This window comes from Ischnura elegans, chromosome 2, assembly GCF_921293095.1.
Source record: "Ischnura elegans chromosome 2, ioIscEleg1.1, whole genome shotgun sequence".
NCBI classification, from domain to species: Eukaryota; Metazoa; Arthropoda; class Insecta; order Odonata; family Coenagrionidae; genus Ischnura; species Ischnura elegans.
Genome location: NC_060247.1, coordinates 4,046,248 through 4,065,250, shown reverse-complemented (window position 1 = coordinate 4,065,250; position 19,003 = coordinate 4,046,248). Strand labels below are relative to the sequence as shown.

Below are 19,003 nucleotides of genomic sequence, written 5' to 3'. Positions count from 1 at the left end.
TCCGCAGGAAGAAAGCACCGGGACGGGGTCGAACCAGAGTCCCTCGCAGTGAGGCACGTGGAAGAAGTTATTTCAAGCATTTTCCATAGTAATGTTAATGGTCTCATTTGCTCCGCACCCTGTGCTCCAAGGCAACTCCTCTTAATTCCGTTTGCCATCTCTTTTGCCGTTCGCTTTTCAACCGCGTGGATCTTTTGTCGAAGGTCCGAGTGGCGCTGTTATTGGTGACTAATTTGGCTCTCCTTTGCCATTGACCCTCTCGGTGAAATTACGGACCTTCTCTCTTATTTTAAGACCACCACTCCTGTTCTCAGTTTTATTTTAGGAGGAGATTAGACTAATTGGAATCAGAGACGGAGATTTTTTTTCTCCTTGAAATTTTTAGTTTTATTTGAGAGTTTTAATTAGCAACCGGATCCTCAATGAGTGGAACGAAAAGCTTTGATTAATCTGATACGCGGTGGAAGTTCGTTTTAGAAACTGAAATGTGGACATCTAGATAACACAACAAAAGTTGGTTTCATTCAAATTCTCTGTTAGTGACAACTTTGCTTTTCTCGAGTACAGCTGATACACTCAATGGTGTTGCAATTAAGTTCAGTATTGTTACTTGAGCCTTGATGCTTTAAGAATTTTTTACTACCTTGTGAATTATTATTTTTACATACCTAAGTCGGCCTTGGTCGTTCAAATAAATGAAAAACTTTTAGCAATGTCTACTTCGGGCGCTCAGCTAGTAATTACTGACATGAGATAAATTATCGAGTCTCAAAATACTCTAGGAATCAAGAGTCAGATATCATATCTCCTTTCCCACCGCCCTTTGTCTCGATAATCCCTGAACACAAGGATACTGGCGTGAACTAAAAAGGTATTCACTTCTGGTGGGAATGAACATGAGAGGACAGATTTTTAAGATTTTTGAGGAGATTTAAAGAGGAGATTCAAGGCAGAGGCTGGAGATTGTAAAACTGTTACCAAACAAAAATTCGTAATTGTGCCATGCCTTGCCTAAATCACCATGATTTGAAAGTGAATAACATAGAATCAGATGCACAAGTTCACTTCGTAGAATTTCACTGTAATAAGATACAAACAGCCGTAGGTATGTTTACATTTACTTATAAGCTAATAAATAAACAAGAATGGAGAAGGACTGCTGCTGTTTATACCCTATTCACAGAGGAGACGGCTTCCCTCGTAACTTCTCCCCCTGATAGCAGGGGCGGATTCCGTGCAGCCTGCAGAGAACTTTCCCGACCTCTCCCTTTCCACAAAATTGGGAATTTTGGCACTCGAGGCGCAAACAAAGGCGAGTTGCTCGTGCACAGAATTCCTTCTCCAACCCCAACCAACCCACGTTCTCCTCACTTCTCCTTATTACATTCCCTGCTAATGCCGCTGCTTTTGGAACGTAAGACTGTAGTCACGTCCCGGACGCGAAAGCTAAGAGACTAAGAAAGAGCCAAGTGAAGGTAGCTAACGGATCCAAGAGCTAGCATCTCTACAGCTTTGCAATCCATCCAAAACATTTTTGGTCAGAGGTCTTTTCAACTACGAGTTAGAGATTACCATTTTACCATACGGTACTTATGATTACACGAAAGCTTGTTAACCGAGGATTCATGAAGGAAAATGGCAAATTCATATTACGCCAAAGAGGAATCACGATATGAAGACTTTCTTAACGTCGGTGACAATTTTTTAGCCAAATTTTTAGGTCAGCTTAAATGCTTAGTGAGTGGAGGATTTGACTAATGGTTGAAAGGTCACGGCTCCAACTGCTGAAGTCTTTTAACTGGCGAATACAAATCCTCGGAGCGTGGGACGGCCCTCCCATCGCGAGTGTATTTACCCTCTCGTAGTGTAGCGTAGTGTGTGTAGGTGGACAGGCTCTTGTTCGAAGCTCCTTGTTCGGAGGATCTTAGAGGTGGGGGCGTGAAGACCCTCTGGGGAGGGAAGGCCCATGTAAAACGGAGTGTAATAAAAGCAGTTGAATTTTTGCGTCGGGGCGAGAGTGTTTTGATTCCTTTGAAACTATTCTCGCATTGGCCCAGTCTCGGATGGGCGCTAAGGATTGCTTCGGGGTCAAAATATTGAGTTTGAGGGTGCAAACATGTATTTGTAAATAGAAAGCCAAGAAAGGGAAGTTTTGAAAGTCAAATAAAGTGCAAATGGTCTGCAGAATATGGGTGTTTATATGAAAGGTGAAAGTAGCTAAGAATTGCCGAGGCTGGACAAGTGGGAGAGATCGATAAACATGCAGGGGATTATTTCCTACGATGGAATTTGAAACCTTCCAAATATTTGAAAATAGTGATCAAGTACACTACGTTCACAGGATAACTATGTGAAAACGATGAAGCTATTATATAATAAATATTATACATACTAGATGAAGCTATATTGCTTATATCCGGGCGCATTACCTTTTGGGTAGGCTGAAATCCTATGTTTGAAGAAAGGCTATTTATGCGGTGAAACATTCCAACTCGAAGGGATGGAAATAATACCCAAGAGAATTGTATGTAATATTACTTTATTAATGAAAGCATGAAATTAGTCAGAAAATTAATTATGCCAAGAATCAAGTCAAAGCAGTAAAATTAGTTTTCCATAAATAGCATAATACAAAGTGGTCCTGAACTGTGGAAACTGCTAATAGTGAAATTGACCAAAATCAGCATTTCCCATCCAAATTCTCGAAATATATTTCACGATGGATTGGGAATGAACTTAAAATTTCGTGAAATACCATATAAATTTGTCGGTGCGATGCAATTCCCACTCAAATTCCACCGTTTCTGTGGACCCAGTACTTACATAAAACACGATGGCGATGAAGAAGCAATTCGCGAACACATGCATTTTTTTAATGCATCTTCAATTTTCTCAGTTTTTGGGGGATTTAAAATTATTATTTGGCCAAAATTTCAAAATTACATTGAGTTTTGATGAGTTCAGTAATTATTTTTGCGAGGGAGTAATGTTTGCCGGCCTCGGTGCCGGCGGGGTAACGTCCTCGTCTACGAAAGAAGAGGTCGCCGGTTCGATCCCCGCCTGTGTAGGTTTCCCCGGTCCAGGGCATGGTTGTTCGTGCACGTGTTCTTGTTATATTCGTTGAATACCCCGATATAAAATGGTCAATGAGAGCTGTAAAAATAATAAAAATGTGAAAATGTAAGGGAATTGACGTCTTCTGCTTCAATAATGGCGAGCTATAACAATACAACTATAAGAAAGGTAACACTAAGACATACCATCAAAAACTGAAATATATTTTGGAAACTGTAATCGTAAGTTAGGATACAGGCAGTAGTAAATGTATAAACTGTCTTAGCTCTGCCCAATTCACACATCGCAGGAATAAATCAATAAAACTAGTCCTAAAATTACCATTCTCCAATGTTGACTTTATGAAATTTTTTACCTGCCATGGATATCTGGTGAGCAAAAACTGATATCCGTTACGCAGCTGACGTATCAAACCATTAGTCAAGAGTATTTGCAAAAAAATACTTATCTTGGAGCCATGGAATTCCTCTGGAGGCCATGCTTACCTCAAAGAACCAAGTAACTCCGTCTACAATCCTCATCAGCTTCCATTCTATATTATTTCCGCTTCACTGCGTCTTGATTCACTCAAACCCTTCCATTAAACAAGCCTTTCCAAAGGTTTTGCTCAGCTACAAGCAAGTAGCACGCTCTTTACAAGAGCCCTTTCGGGACCTTGGGCATACTCATATTCTCCCTTCTGATACCTTCACGGCTAAAAGTTCTTGCGGAACAAAATACCCTCAGGCCACAGGGTGAAAGTCTAAGGCCAATTATAACGCTCCGTTCCAGTGGTATATTGCTTGATTGATAGTTAGTTTTCGTTACTTTAAGGAGTATCTGCTTTCGAAGGATAAATCAGGCATGCTGATTGGATGTCTACATTCAACGATATATTTCCTTTATCCTCTCAAATAAATAAACCTCACACAATAGACAGCATATTCTTCGTTCACTTCGTTTCTTTAAGCCCTAAACCTCGTCGCAATGCCTATCAAGTCATTTCCACAAAAATTCAATCGGAGGCGAATTATATTCTTCCGGAGAGTGAAAAGTTAAGAGAACGCATCACTACTCTTCAATCTGTATTTTTTTTTGCGACAACAATTGATAGAAACTTGTCAACTATGTATTACATAAGGAAAATTTACTCACATAATTTCTTGGATGCAAAATATTAATCAACAATACACAGCATACCGAAAAGAGCTAACTCTATTTACCCTAGAACTTTCGAGACGGCATAGAAAGTTTTTATTGAGCAAGCTTTCTAAAGAGCAAGCAAGAAAGGTAGAATCTGGCCTGGAGGGAGTAAGCCCTTCAGCACATCTTTCTTTATCATACGTGTAAACTAGCTTTCAGTGATAAACATAACTAAACATTCATTCAGACGGCAAGGTTAAGGCTAATATTTTAATTTATAGGACTCCTGGCACATTTATTATAAACTTATAAAACTTCATTACTTAAAAATCCCACGAACAAGGAGGGGACCAATATGAACCACAATAAGAAACCTTGAATTCACGGAAATTGTAGTTACATCAAGGAAGTTAAGAAAAAGTAAACAGTTGCAGTAAGCCTGAATTTTACCCCGAGTATATACTCAACTCTTCAATAATCACTTCCTTAGGAGCTGGCATATTAGCCTCCCCCCACAGGGATACAATACTTGCGAGATACTCGGAGCCATTGTGGCTTTCGTTGAGCGTGGACGTCTACTCACTCGCTCCGTTCCTAAACTGATGCTTATCAAATACAAGTGACTATTTTGAAATCATGAACTCGAGCAAGATTTGTACAAAAAAATCTGTTTGGTAAGCAGTACAGTTTGAGAGCACTATCGATGTAAATTTTTTAGGAAAATGTTTTTAAAAAACCCTCGAAATAAGCAGGAAATTGAAGGCATTGCTCCTTGTGAGCATTTTTGGCGGTGTACCTAGTGTAAAGTAGCACATCGACCAAGTATGAGTGGAGAAACTCCAATTGCGCCGGTATCAGCTCTTTGAGAGCTCCATCGAATGACACAATTTACACGGATTTATAGATTTAGGAATGAAACCGGATCTTAAATCTATGGAGGGGAGTCTATCAAAAAGCTGTACGATAGATTTAGTGAGCTACCCATCTAACGTTTAGCTTTGACGAGCGCTACGACCAAATTGAGTCATTAGAGAGTGAAATCTTCGTTTGAACAAAAAACTCTACTTAAACCTTGAAGCAGTCTGATCATCTTGATCAGAGTAAGGCACCATTGGTGTGGAGATTTCGCCACACCCTGTCGACGTCCCCGAGGCACTCTGTTGCGGGAGGATCTGCCTTAAAGATACTCGTCATTTATGGTATAAGCTGTCATTTGCTCTTAGCATTTGCATTTTCATGAAATTACAAATCTATTATCCATCAAGATATTCGCAGTATGTAACTTTGATTTGCTTGCTGCGTACACACATACTGCGTATTCCAGATGCCATAACACTTAGTGATTAACAAACATAAACTGAGACTTTAAAATTTAAGACATCGTAAATACTATGCTTGCTGCTGTGACAGAAGCCGCGCGAAAGATGTAGTGGTGTATGCTAAAAATACTATTAAATTCCATTCGAAATCAATCAATATTGTCACCGCTAACTCAGCAAGATTGATTTGAAATTGAAATAGATTTAATTTTATTTGTTGAGGGCCAACATTTTTCAGCATCCCAACTTTCATCAGAATTTGAACCCATAATGGATAGTATAAAAAGTAGCATAATTGTCGATTGTGATTTTAAAGTTATGAATTAAGTAGTATTTAGTTAGATACTACGCTCCCAAAAATATTTTAGGTCAATTTTTGAATGTGATGTGTTCGTTTGGATTATTTTACGTGGTTGACATTCCAACGAGAGTGACCACGGAAACGACAGCTTTTATTGACCTTTTTTTCAGGATATGTTGCTGCTATAAGTATGAACTTCGAGTAAATGCGATGCATAAAGGCATTACAAACTACTCTACTTTTCCACCTTCGCATCAAGGATATTAATGGTAAGCAAAGTGTAACTCACACTACTTGAGAGTTCCTATTCCCGACAAAAATAAATGCTTTGATTATGATTGCTTTAAAAAATAAGCCGAACTTGGTTGGCATCCTATTTTTTTACTAAGCAGCTGCGTCATGAGCATTTCATTACTTCCATGAAATACTTCCAAAGTTATTACCCATTTCAAAAGTCTCATTAGTTAGCAGTAATTTTGGAACTAAACTACAACCATAATTAAAGATTAAATTACTGAAACAAATGAAAGAATAATTTCTCTAGGAGAAACTTAGACCCCACCGATCCAATGATAGTTTAAAAAAATGTTAAAATTGGGGATAAAATACGAAAAGAACTTAGTGACGCCTCTGACAAATATCTGCACAAATTCCAACATGTAAATGGGATTCTCGACTCCTGTCGGAATATATTTAACAAGCAATTTGGTCATTCATCGCGAGTGTCACAAACGATTTCTTTAGAAATAGGGTAGATGGTGGTATTATTACTGATCCGTTTGTTTTATCTCGTGGATTCAAAGACTTTTTCATAAGTGATAATGATAGGCAGAATCACGCTTAAGATATTGGTGAGTTAATAACGAAATGCTGTAAATACTCATGAGTTGATTCAATTTATCTTTAACCGGTGGTCTCAGATGAGAACTTTCGCTAGTGAAATCCCTTCTTCTGAATAAAACTGCTGGCTTTTCACGGCTATGCTGTTAAAAATAATCAATAATAATTTATTAATAAAATGGTCAAAACTAATGATAATTATTTTTGCAAATTAAGATGTAATTTAAACATTGCAAACGGCATCTTCCCAAAGTTTTGAAACATCGTAATTAAGCTCCTCTATAAAAAGAAAAACCGTATATTAATCGAGAATTACTTAAGTTTACGTGCTTAAATTTCTAGATAAATACCGCTTCTTCAGGCAAAAAAATTTGAATTTATATTTGGAAAAGGAAGCAGGCGTAAAGCATCTCTATTCCATTGATTTATTGGTCGTACCCTCTCTCCCCTATTCTCCTTTCTACAGCTTCTTTAAAAGCCAGTTGGTGCTGAACCTGCTTCAATTTCTCAACCTGCCATAATTGTTGGTGACCCCAGTCGCCAAGTTACGGTATCTTCACAGGTTTCGGTATCGTTTAAATGGTATACCTTACCCAAGAGTAGTCCAATGCCTCCTCAGAACACCGCCGCTTTTTGTCCACAACTGCTTATTCAACGAGAGAACCCGCTTATCTCGCAGCTAACCTCCACATCTAAAGGTCGATCCATCATCCGCAACTCGGTAACTTAAAGCTCAGCCGCGAAAATTATAGAATATAAGTATAATTACAAGAGTTACCAAAACGTCTTCAGTCCACTTAAATAGGTGTTTAGCTTCAAATGCCTGGGAATAACATCGGACGAGTTCTTAAAATGGCAAAAATATTCCTAATGTGTCGAATAATTTGTGGCGAATACCATATCAAACTTATATTTTATTCGTAAAAAATGCCTACCTATTTTATTTGAAAATTTTTCATATTTCCTAAGTCAAATGAAGACTGAGCCCTGGTGTTTCACGCTGGAATGGAGCCTATAAAAATCTATTATTAAAATTCAATAAAAAACAGTGATTTTCCAAAAAATGATTCGCCTGGAGAGTCCCATTCCATTATTTTGTTGCGTTGATCTATTTCCCAGCAGTCACCTCTTTATCTATCAAGTTTTACCTAGATTTTTTATAAAAAGTTGAAATGCTAAGTTATTGTTATTCAAATCTTCCGCCCTACGAAGAGCCCGTGTTTATTTGTAAAAACCTAATATTGCGACATTTAAACGTTTTTTTTCATAGGATCAAAATTTTCATCGTATTACCAGATTATGTCTGCAACTGAAAAACCGCAATTTTATTATAATAAATGTCATCCGTAGTTTTTTCAATGCGAAGTATGGAGGATTTTCCTTTAGTTTAAAATTTTTTTAAATTCTGATCATCAAAGCTGTTTATACTACTTTTATTTTATATTACAGCATAACCTATTGTTGATGGTAGCGATAGCAAGGCGATTTCTTCAAGGCTACCTCAAAAAACTTCTCTGATTTACCTATTGTCTAATGATAATGAAGGATTTACGAATAAATTGTTACACTCGAAAAATTGCTACTAAATTTTGCCATTAAAATAAAAAATGAAACGTTAAAAATTAATATCTCGTATACGTTCCAAGTTTTTGTGAACGATGACCAAATTTTACGTACTCGAATAGCGTTCTGGGGAGAATGTTCGCTCTTATTTTCCTAACTAATAGGGATACTCCAAATGCTGAAATAATTCACTGCCATGGACGTCGAGGACAGGTACTTTAACAATTGATGAAATATGAGATAGCACGACCAAGATAGGCATCACCCATCCTAGTGCCATGGGGCGAAGAATACTTCCATCCATATCTTCTCTAAAGCCATCAAAAATCTCGTGATGATTTGCATTCACCGATATCGTATGCCCTTTGGGCTATATTGGCCGTTATCTAGAGCTTCCATGCACGGAACTTTTATTTAATGTATTCATTCCACGGATGCAATATTAAGTCAGTTTCTGCACCGAAGGGAAATAATGCCCCACAGTTGCTGGAATTGGTAATCAAAGGACGTATGCATTGCATGTGAAAAGAGGCCGAATCAAGATATTTTTTTCATTCCGGCCAAATGAAAGCGCAGGATTCCACTATTTGAATGGCACCAAAATTTCCCGTGGGAGCGAGGAACATACGACGAGCAGTCTTTTATTTTTCTAACATGAAAACAACTGCCGAAATCCCATTTAAAATGCATAAAACAGTGGTGCAAAATTAAACTATCGAGCTATTTATTTATACACTCCATCAAAAAACTACTAACTTAATGCAACTGATTTGGTGAATTTAACTCAGTAAAAAAAGAAGATACATTATGTATGAGTATCAATTGGGCATGGAAATTAACTTTAAAACGCACAGACAGTTTCTGCAAACAAGATGCGGAATGAAACAAATAACTTTGATTTTGAAAACACAGCAGGTTCTATGCAGCAATAATTATTTGTACGTATTCCCATGTTTATAAGAAAATTGGAAAAAAAAAGTTTGCGCAGAGTGAAAGTCTGGAGCAGAGTGAAAGCAGCTCACTTTCAGCCATTCATATTTTTACGTAAGGAATTTAATTGGACAAAGAAATTGGCTTTTAAAAAGAGATGAAAATAGGTACATCGCTACTATTTACGGATGAAATTTCCTGAGGGCTTACATTTGAGTACAAGTGATATCCTCTTGGCATGTTTCTAAGAATGTGTGTATATTTTGACGTGTCAAGGAGTCCTGTGGGGTATGATCATATGGCCCATCATATAAATAATGCAGGAATCTATCATTTTGCCATGCTTTAAAGTAGAGATCATAATAGTATGTATCGTTTAATTTTTTTCGATGTTCGTTTTAGTAGATTAGTGTACCCCCATAGTGCATAGTGCCGGGACGTACGGGATGCCAGTGCTGAAGTCACCATTTGGCACTTATTAAAAAAGCTAAATTGTGTAATTTTTAAACCATGGTCCATAAAGAATAATATAAATTACCACACATTGTTACCTATTTATTATTTTCATGGTCAAATCGCCAGAAGTATGATAATTATTTTTTGGTTTCATCCCACAACTACCACAGGAGTTCATTTCTCAAAAATTCGCGAATTAATTTTAAAATGAGACAGCGCACTCCATGTAGACCTTGTATCTACAAATAAAATATCAAACAGCCTTTTATTGCTATCTTCTATTTGTACTATTTTATGCTGGTAATAGACGAGTTCTACGTGTGTGTAAACAAGACATTATGAACAATATAATATTATTTTCGTTGTATATTATTATTTTGAAGTACAGCTTCTTCACCAGAAATGTTTGATGATTTCGCCTGGGATAAAGCCCGCCTCAATTTACCCCCGCTTAATTGCTCCTCGCCACCGAAGGGATACCCTTAAGCCTCGCTTACATCCCACCTCCACTTCCACCCCCCCCCCTTCCTTATTACACAAATCTGATCCATGAAGGGAGCTTAACTGCTCCTCCGAGGGCGTTATTGCCAAAACGGAGGCGTACGCAAGCAAAAGGTAAGGTTTTGACGGCGTGGGGGTGGGGGTCTCTTGGAGAGAAAGCAGGAGAGGAAGGGGTGGTTAGGGGGGGGGGGGAGTTTACATCGAAGGATACGAAGCTGTAATTAAAGCGGCTTCCATTCAAATGATCCTGGATGAGCATTGCTCAGCGGGAAAGCACGAAGACCTCCCTCCGAATACGCGCGTCTCAAATCCCGCTGAACCTCTTTCCCTGGAAGGCATACAAACCCTCCTTCAAATTGCTCACGATGTCTGAAAAATATGAAATGGCGTCGAATGCGATTCTTGCGCTGAAAGTGATTTTTGCTGCTGTCCGAAGCTTCGAACGAATGTTTCGACAGGCAAGAGAAAGTATTTGTCAAAGTGAATCGTGCGAGGCAGGTGCCTGTTACGGTTGTCAGTTTTACAAAACGAAGGAATCCAGTAGAAATGGGGCAGGCAAATGTTGTGAATTCAAATTAATATGAGATTAAATTTCAATTTCCCGCCAATTCTAATTTCGTTAATATTAAGCAATGACGTACACCTACGGAATGAAGATGATATGTTTTTGAAGTCACTCGTGCAAGTCATTGAGAAAATGACATGCAAGAAATAAAAATCATGAAAAGTTGAACCAATAATGCATCATTCGCATTCCAGAGACCTCAATTATAGTCTTGACAACCATTCATTTTGTTATGCTTTCCCTTGGCAATGGATCCTCGATTTGAGGAAAAGAATTATCTGCTTCAAACATTAAGTACGTTACACCTTATCATCGTCGACGATAGTATTAATAAGCACCTAAAGAAATATTTCAATGATTTCAAATGCTCAAAAACATATTTCGGTGACTGGATAAAATATTATGATCATTTACCAGCACATGGGTGTATAAATTAGGAAAAATATGTTTTTGCCAGGTTATATCTTTGGTGATGATATAAAAGGTTCCAGCAGTTATTAATCCTATATTTGGGGGATCTAACTGGAGTTATTGCGTGAACTTGGCGAAAAGCAAAGCTGATGCTTCGATGACAACTTAACGAACATCACGGACCGAGCTCAGTAAATATGATAAAGTTGCTTAATATAGTACTTCGGATAATTGTTTTTAATGGACAGATTCTTTAAAAATAATAAATTCATCTAAAGATATATTCGCTAACATTATTGCTGATAACTAAGCTATCTCTATCATGAAATGGTTCGCATCTTACCTTTATTTGGAAATGTGCGAATTAGGAAGGAGACGATTACTTGTGTCCGATGCCAATTTAAATGCTAATTCCAAAACTTTGCATACATTTTCTCCGCTAAATGACGGTGTTTGCTCATTCAGATTATTGAAGAAGCAGTGGGAATGCTTTCAAATTTCATTAAAATTAACTACACATATGTAAGTTGGAAACTTCGAGACACCCAATATTTCCTGAGCTGCGCTCCCAGGAATGGAGAAGGAGCATACTCACTTGAAAATACCTGCGTAGCCACATGCACCTCATCCCGGCCTGTATATATGCCTTCGCCTCAGTTAGTAACTTTTCGCCATCATGACGATTACAATGCGAAAGGACGTAGGTCTGGAAACGCAGCGACCGCTGTGTGTGAACGTACCGTGTCCGTGCGATGACTCGCGCGTGCCCAGCACGGAGGCGAGTCGCGGCCGCTCCTCTTCCAGCACCGTCTCGGCCGAATCGCTCCACACGGCGAAGAGGGTGGCCACGCATCGCAAGTGAAGCCGTCCGTCCACGAACGACGACCCCTCCACGTCTGCCTCCAAGTACGATGTCCAGGTGACCTTGCCGGTGGGCGGCGGCGCCTTTCCCGGCGACCACTCCTCGCCAGGTGAGGCCGACGGGTCCGGATAGTCCGATTTGCTGGCCTCGAGCTCCTTGGACTGGTAGCGACGCACCAGGCTCTCGTTCAGCTGTTGAGAGAGAGGGAGAGAAGGAAGCACGCTGAAATCGAAACTCATTTTACGCGTGTTCATTTCCATCAAATTACATCCCGGGAACGAAACTTCGAGGAAATAAAACGCAGACATAATAAAATGTTCAAAGCGTCTTTGAGCGCCAGTAACTATGCGAAAACGGAGAATTTGGCGAGTGTGGTTGACCTGGGGGTAGTAGGCTTTGTCGCTGATTCAAGGGTACCCGAATCACATCCCGGATAAATCCTGAACCATACGGACGGCCCAAAAATAAAACTGCAGGTGGACCAGTGAAAGGAACTTGCCGCGCTCAGTTTGCGTGAATTTCATACGCCGGAGCGAAGTCTGAAGAGAGCTCTACCCTCACCTATCAAAATCAACCTTTGGGTTGAATCGCAGAGTCAGTGATTGAACAGATAGAACAGCCATTGTATTTTTGACGATGTTGTAGTAGTAAAAGAAGAGTCTGGATATCATAAAACCCTAACGGGCGATAAGGATAAACCGTAATTATTTTATGTCTTTTGTATTTAATGACAATGATTTTAAACAGTATGTAAACACATTTGCAAATGATTGAGAAATAGAGTAATTTTTAGCTCTGCCGGGTGGAACCTTGGAATTTTGACGTCAGCGCGATACAAAAGAGATAGAAATTCCGTCTTTTTCATATAGTTCACGTGAATAAAAGTCATTAAGTACCTACATTCTTAAAGGAAATTGGGGGAGGACATAGCATATAATAGAAACCAGGGACAAAACCATTGTACTGCGTCAATTAGAGTATTCTGGGACATCTAAGTCCCAGAAGCCTCGCAGAGAGAAAAGCATTTTGTTTTGAGAAGGATTTGAAATGTAGAGGTTTAAATTAGCAATTGTGTCATAGAAACCGAATCTCCGGAATAAATCATTTCGAAGGGTTGTTAATTGGCATAGCCTCGGAGGTGCCATCTGTCTATTATGAATGTAAAGCAATGCGCATATTTTAACGAGTACCTGATTTATGGCGGGCCTGGATAGGAAGATAATGAAAGGTTAATGTATTACTGCCATCGGCGGCTTCATACTGATGGATTTCGGTCGTCTCTGCCGCAGAGATGCGCATAAAATTTCATTTTGCCGTATGCATTTCTCGAGCCCTGCATTCCTTCGGTAGCATGCGGTGCATTTGTAGTTGCATTTGAACTCCCATCTACCTCATCAACACTCCATACGCCCCAGTGCATTTACATCTTCACCGCTCCAACTATAAAACGACACCTTGGAAATTTTACCATTGCGACACTCCCTTACTCGAAGCTGAGGTAAAACCGAGTATTTCCTCAATAAAGAAAAAATAAATAGTTTTACACGCGGAAAAATGATCAGCAATGGCAGAATAAAGAAAGCTTAGGGTCATAAGAGATTGAGTAGGATCAAATGTCTGAATTAATCCTTTCTTTTACTCAGGAATATGACTGAATTACTTTCTATTCAAATAAAAATAATTTTTTTTCAATGTTTTTATGTCATCATCGACCATCTAAGCATCCAAAATCGCGGCTTCTTTTAATGAAAGATCACCAAAACTATAGCACTTTCGTGTTAAAAAACTATGACTATACATACAAGGGCTTACTTTTTGCTTGAAACCATATTAATCTAAAAATTATCAAATTAAGGCGTTGCTTGTGTTTGGGTTTTCCAGGGATGGGACCAACAGGCATTTCCACCCAGCCCCTGGACATGGGTAGGTGGAAAAGGCACTCAAACAAGTGGCCCTATGATCAGGGGCAACTTTATCCTGCTGTCAAAGCGACCAACAGGACAGTTTACTGTGTATAAACCCACAGCACTATTCATCATTGGAATATTTACGTTATAGATTGAAAATGAATGCAAAGAATATAAAAATCTATAAACAAAGGTTTCGTCGTGAAGAAGTTATTAAATAGTTTTAACTGAGATAATATAATATGACAAGAGGAATTTTTGATCACATGGATATAAAGTCAATCGGAAATTGAAATAAATTACAGAAAAATTTCACAGCGCAGAATAATGGGTCTCCCTTCAAGTAGCCATGCTGCAGACCACGATGCTATATTGCTTGCTACGCCAGTTTTAAGGAATATCATGGCGTCAATTTATCAGTCCCAGCCTTCAATCGAGATTACAAGGAACCATTAAAAGAAAATATATGTATTTAAACTTCAAATTTCATAGATGATTGTTTTTGCGCTGAAGAATGAAGTACTGAGCCAACAAGTTAGATGATGTTACATCGGCGTTCCGATCCGTTGGCGTTGAAGGGACAATCGCGTGCCAGTGGGTGTGTGTGACCGATTTCCCGCAAAGACCTTGTCGGAGGAAGACGCGAAAAAGCTCCGATGGGCTCGACGCTTTCCTGGCGATGCAGCCTCTTCGACCCACCCACCTCTCATTTGCGCACAATTTATTCCCCAGACCTCTCCGATGCGTAAAGACCTTCAGCCGTGAACCTCCGAGTCATGAGTGTGCCTCGGTGAGGTGATAACTTCCAAATTTCTATTATTAAGCTAATATCCCGTCCATCCACGGAAGAAATCTAGTTTGAATACGAAGGATCCTGGCTATATCTTACTTCACCGTGAAATCAATTGTGAACAAACTACATTCATGGTTACAACTAGTAGAGAGCAATGTGGTTAGATTATATACCCATTCTGGCCATTGGTTTTTTGATTAATTAATTGTCGGAACAATTGACCTGGAAACTGGCTACGCATAATAATGCTCAACTAGGTCTGTCAACACGAGATAGGATTCTGATAATTTTAAACACATTTCCCGTTATTCTACCCGGTTGAGGATTTACCCAGGATCAGTGTGATAGTTTTAGGCACACTTTTTTCCGTTTGTCCTAAATAATAAAAAGCAGGAGGAGAATTATCGCAAACAATCATTGAAGAAGTAGAAGAGAAGAAGGGGACGACTCCGAATTCTTTGCATAGGACAGGTGATAAAGGATGCAAAAGAGAGGAAATGCGTCGCTATGAAGAGGCTAGAGGGTGGGAGAGAGGATTGGAGGGCTGCGTGAAACAAATCTATTGGCTAAATTATATAAAATTCTAAAGTAACGTTGACATTACACATTTTTAAAATGCAACCCAATTGTTTTGAATTAAAAATAAATTGCAAGGTTTAGGAAGACTTGATCGCTTGATCGCTCGTAAGTTGTCTTTTTTCGCGACGATTTACATATAAACAATTGTTTCGTTGCTTTGAGCTTTTCAGGGTAGTCATGTATAGTAAACTTTGCTCAACATTGTACATCAAACATAAAATAGTTCACATCTGAGAAAAAGCTAATGCGAAATTCTGATACGTGAGAAACGAGCTGTAGTTGACAAGGGTTTATTTCCCATTCCCTAAAAATTTCCAAACAAAACTTTTGAACGAGGCATAAGTCATGAAAATGCGTTGATCGAAAGGCAGAAATGTGTCCTTTTCGTTGAATTTAGAAAACTGGTATGATAAAAATGAAGAAATCGCACATTCAATAATGACCGCATTCTTTTTCCAAATTTTCAAGTTCGAACTCCCTCGGATTTCTTCATAAATTTAAGTATTTATTTCCATTGTTTTTCTTCTTCAATTCTACCTCGAAAGATCATCAATACTTCCTGAGAAAAAGCAGAAAATTTTAATAATCACCTTCAACATTTATGCGCGGAAATCTTAGATTAACGTGAAATTCATCTATTAGAAACCGAGGAGACAATGATGAAATGAATTCTCTTGAGACTAAAAACTATGGAAAAATGCTGATGGCAGTCCGCCGTTAATAATTTAAATACATTGCTATTGCACTTTCAGCAATTGCCGGCCTGTTCCAATTTGCAGCCAAGCATAGATATCACAAGCATGCATGATTATAATTCATGCATGCTAGTGATAATTATCGAAACATTCTGGCAAGAATATAATCTTCAAACGTTTAGTGATTTTTCGAAATACTGCATTTAAAAAAAGTATTTTTTTATTTTCCGCTTCGCGTTTGTTCGGCTCTTCCCAATTTTCGCGTGTCTCCGCATCGGTTTTGCTCCCGGCACAGATTCCCGAGCGCACGAAATAGCGGCGTGCTGTCTTGGACCGTTAACCTTAAACTCGTCCCTCGCCGCCGTCCGATGAAATCTGCCGCGACGGAAAGTGCAGTGGAGCGACGTCGGTTGATTGAATCAACCGCGGGTGGGCGGCTTCATCTCTGAGGCCACATTAGGTTGAGCGGAAACGAGCGAAGGCACGAGGGGAGGGGGGAGGAAGGGGAGCGGGATAAACAGATGAGCAGCCACTTACCTCGGCTGAAGACGAAAGGGGGGGGGGCGCCGCGTCATTTAATCCTCTGCATCGAACGAAGGGAATGAATGGAACCGCAATTACAGAGAACGAGATCGAAGGGAGGAAGAGATCCGTCAAAAAATGCGAAATTCAGTTAACCAGCAGCAGCAGAAGCTAACGAGAGCAGCAGCGTGTTCGTGGTGGGTGCTTACGCTGAGTCAGGGTGGGGCTCCTATACCTCATTCATTCCCTTCAGCACAATTTTCTCCTCGATATGTTCCAACCGCATTAAGGTATGCATGACGACACCGAAGCATACGTGTTCAACATGCAAACAAAAAGGAAGGAGAGAAGACAAGGAAGATGAAATTAGTGAAGCAGTGGAGAACGACGGGAGGACAACGTCAGCGAGGTCAATTCAAAAGCGCTCGGGTTCAAACTGCCCATCAGGTTATCGATGCGGCAATTCCATTTTCAAGGACTTGATTCCAGTCTGTCTTATGAGATGAAATAGGAATTCATTTTCCCTCATGAGAGAAAAAGAGGAAATATATTTACTTTGATGAGCGTAGCCAGCAAAATTTAACAGGATAATATTTTTCGAATGAAAGGCAAAAAATAGCTAAAAATTAGAGTAAGGATGTATTTCATATTTAACTATATCTTATTAAATCCATCAATTTAATGGGAAGGTTACTAAAGTTTCTTATTTTCCAAATTATAAGAAGTTTTCAATAACGAGGAATGTTATTCTATTTCTCAGTCAAATTTTCGTAATTTCGAATTGATTTCTGACTGAAATCAAGCAAACGCAAGTCTTGCGGCGGAAATGAGAATAAAAATAATAAAGAAAATCAAACATTTTCCTTGTTTCTATATAAAAGTATTTATGTCAGTTTAAAAGGATGAAAACTACAAGAAAAACTTTTTTTAAAGAGACTCGACTACCCTAAAGCACAGGTACATTTTAATTATGGACTAATTTTATGAGAGGCTAGTTTCACGGCCCCAAAGGTCAAGCTGGTCACTCGATAGCTCAATGGTAATAACATTTTGATGCAATAAAATGTGTACCAGTGACTTCTTTGTCAAAATAAGCCAGGTAAATATTGATAATTTTTTTTGAGTTTACGCCTCCAAATATCAATCCTTCCCAATATATAAACTTTATTTTCACACTCCTTTTCAGTGTAAAAAATGCAACGAAATGCTTTGATCTCCACTAAGATGAAGAGAAATTGCATTCTATCAACCACGATGCCAGTTAAATCACTAGTAGATAGTAAAATAGCATTACAAATATACATTTACGGACGGAATGTTGAAACCAAGCTGTTCACAATCTTCAAATGGATGCTCAGGACCATCACAGGCACACAAAGAAAAAACGTTGTTGAAATGACACATTGCAATATTTCCACTTATAGATTTATTTTACACTACGCGTTTCGTCGTCACAACGACATTTTCAAGTGTGACAAAAGTCTTAAAGATTTAAAAGTCTCAAAGAAAAAAAAAAGAAAAAACGAATCAGTTACGCAAATTACTGAGAAATGACTTTGCATGGAAACAATTTTCTCCCCATTTACCTAAGGGGGAAAATGGCATACCCGTAGATAGGTGCCTCGCTCCAAAAAATAAAAAAAAACCTCAAATCGCACTACACTCTAACGGATTAATTCAAAACTCTTAGTGCACCGCAGGGCGGTCATGCTCTCATTATTTCCACCGCACGTTCCTTGGGCCCAAGAATGAAGAGATTGAGGCGGAGAAGGGAGGGGGCAGAAGGCCCCCGACTGGCGCAAAGGAGAGGAGGCACCCTTAACGAAATTTGGGGGGGGGTAAGGATGCCGAGATGCTCCGTCACGGGCCGCCGTGCGGTCAGTGAGCATGCGTGCATTGCCAGCTTGCAGGGAGAGGCCAGGAGACATCCGCCCAAGGACACCGAACGGGCGATGCACAAATTAGATCATAGACTCGGGCTACGGTCTTCCCCATTTTGCCGCGAGATGACTCCACGGGCGGAGGCCAAAATAAAAGAGCATCTAGAGGCGTGCGAGTAAGCCAGTTAGGGGGGTGAGGGGCGCAGAGAGTAATGCACCGGCCCGCGAGACACGGAGGGAGGAGAGCGTGCTTGCCATCATCCCCGAATGGCTGGCCGTTGGCACGTTTTTCATTACGTAACTCGGATTTAATTTCAGCTCTTTACAATCCTTATTAGTGCCCAGGTGGATGGGACAATTTGAAAATTGCCACTTCAATTGTTATCAAGTAATTCATTTTCTGGCTGCTTGGACTCATCATTCCATCAGGGTTTCACACAAAATTTTTATTCAACATACAAGTACCATTTTTTTACTCGAAAAACAAAGTGGCAATCTAATTCATTCCTGATCATAGACATTTCAGGTAAAATGTTCCCATTCAATACGTTGGTGAGAGCCAAAGTGCAAAATCAACTAATTTCAGGAGAAAATATGAAGCCTTTAGGGGAGCTGAATTAGCCGCGTGAAGATTAAATGAAGGATATTAAACGTCCTATAAAATCATTACCATAAGGAACTA

At 39.3% G+C, this 19,003-nt stretch overlaps 1 protein-coding gene across 1 annotated transcript in view; it reads right to left on the bottom strand.

Annotated features, from left to right (window-relative positions):
- Positions 1-19,003, bottom strand: part of LOC124173952 — a 346,527-nt gene that overhangs the window by 94,577 nt on the left and 232,947 nt on the right. Inside the window, exon 5 of the mRNA XM_046553116.1 lies at positions 11,824-12,136. Within this exon, the coding sequence (XP_046409072.1) occupies positions 11,824-12,136 (313 nt within the window). The remainder of the gene's footprint in view (positions 1-11,823; positions 12,137-19,003) is intronic.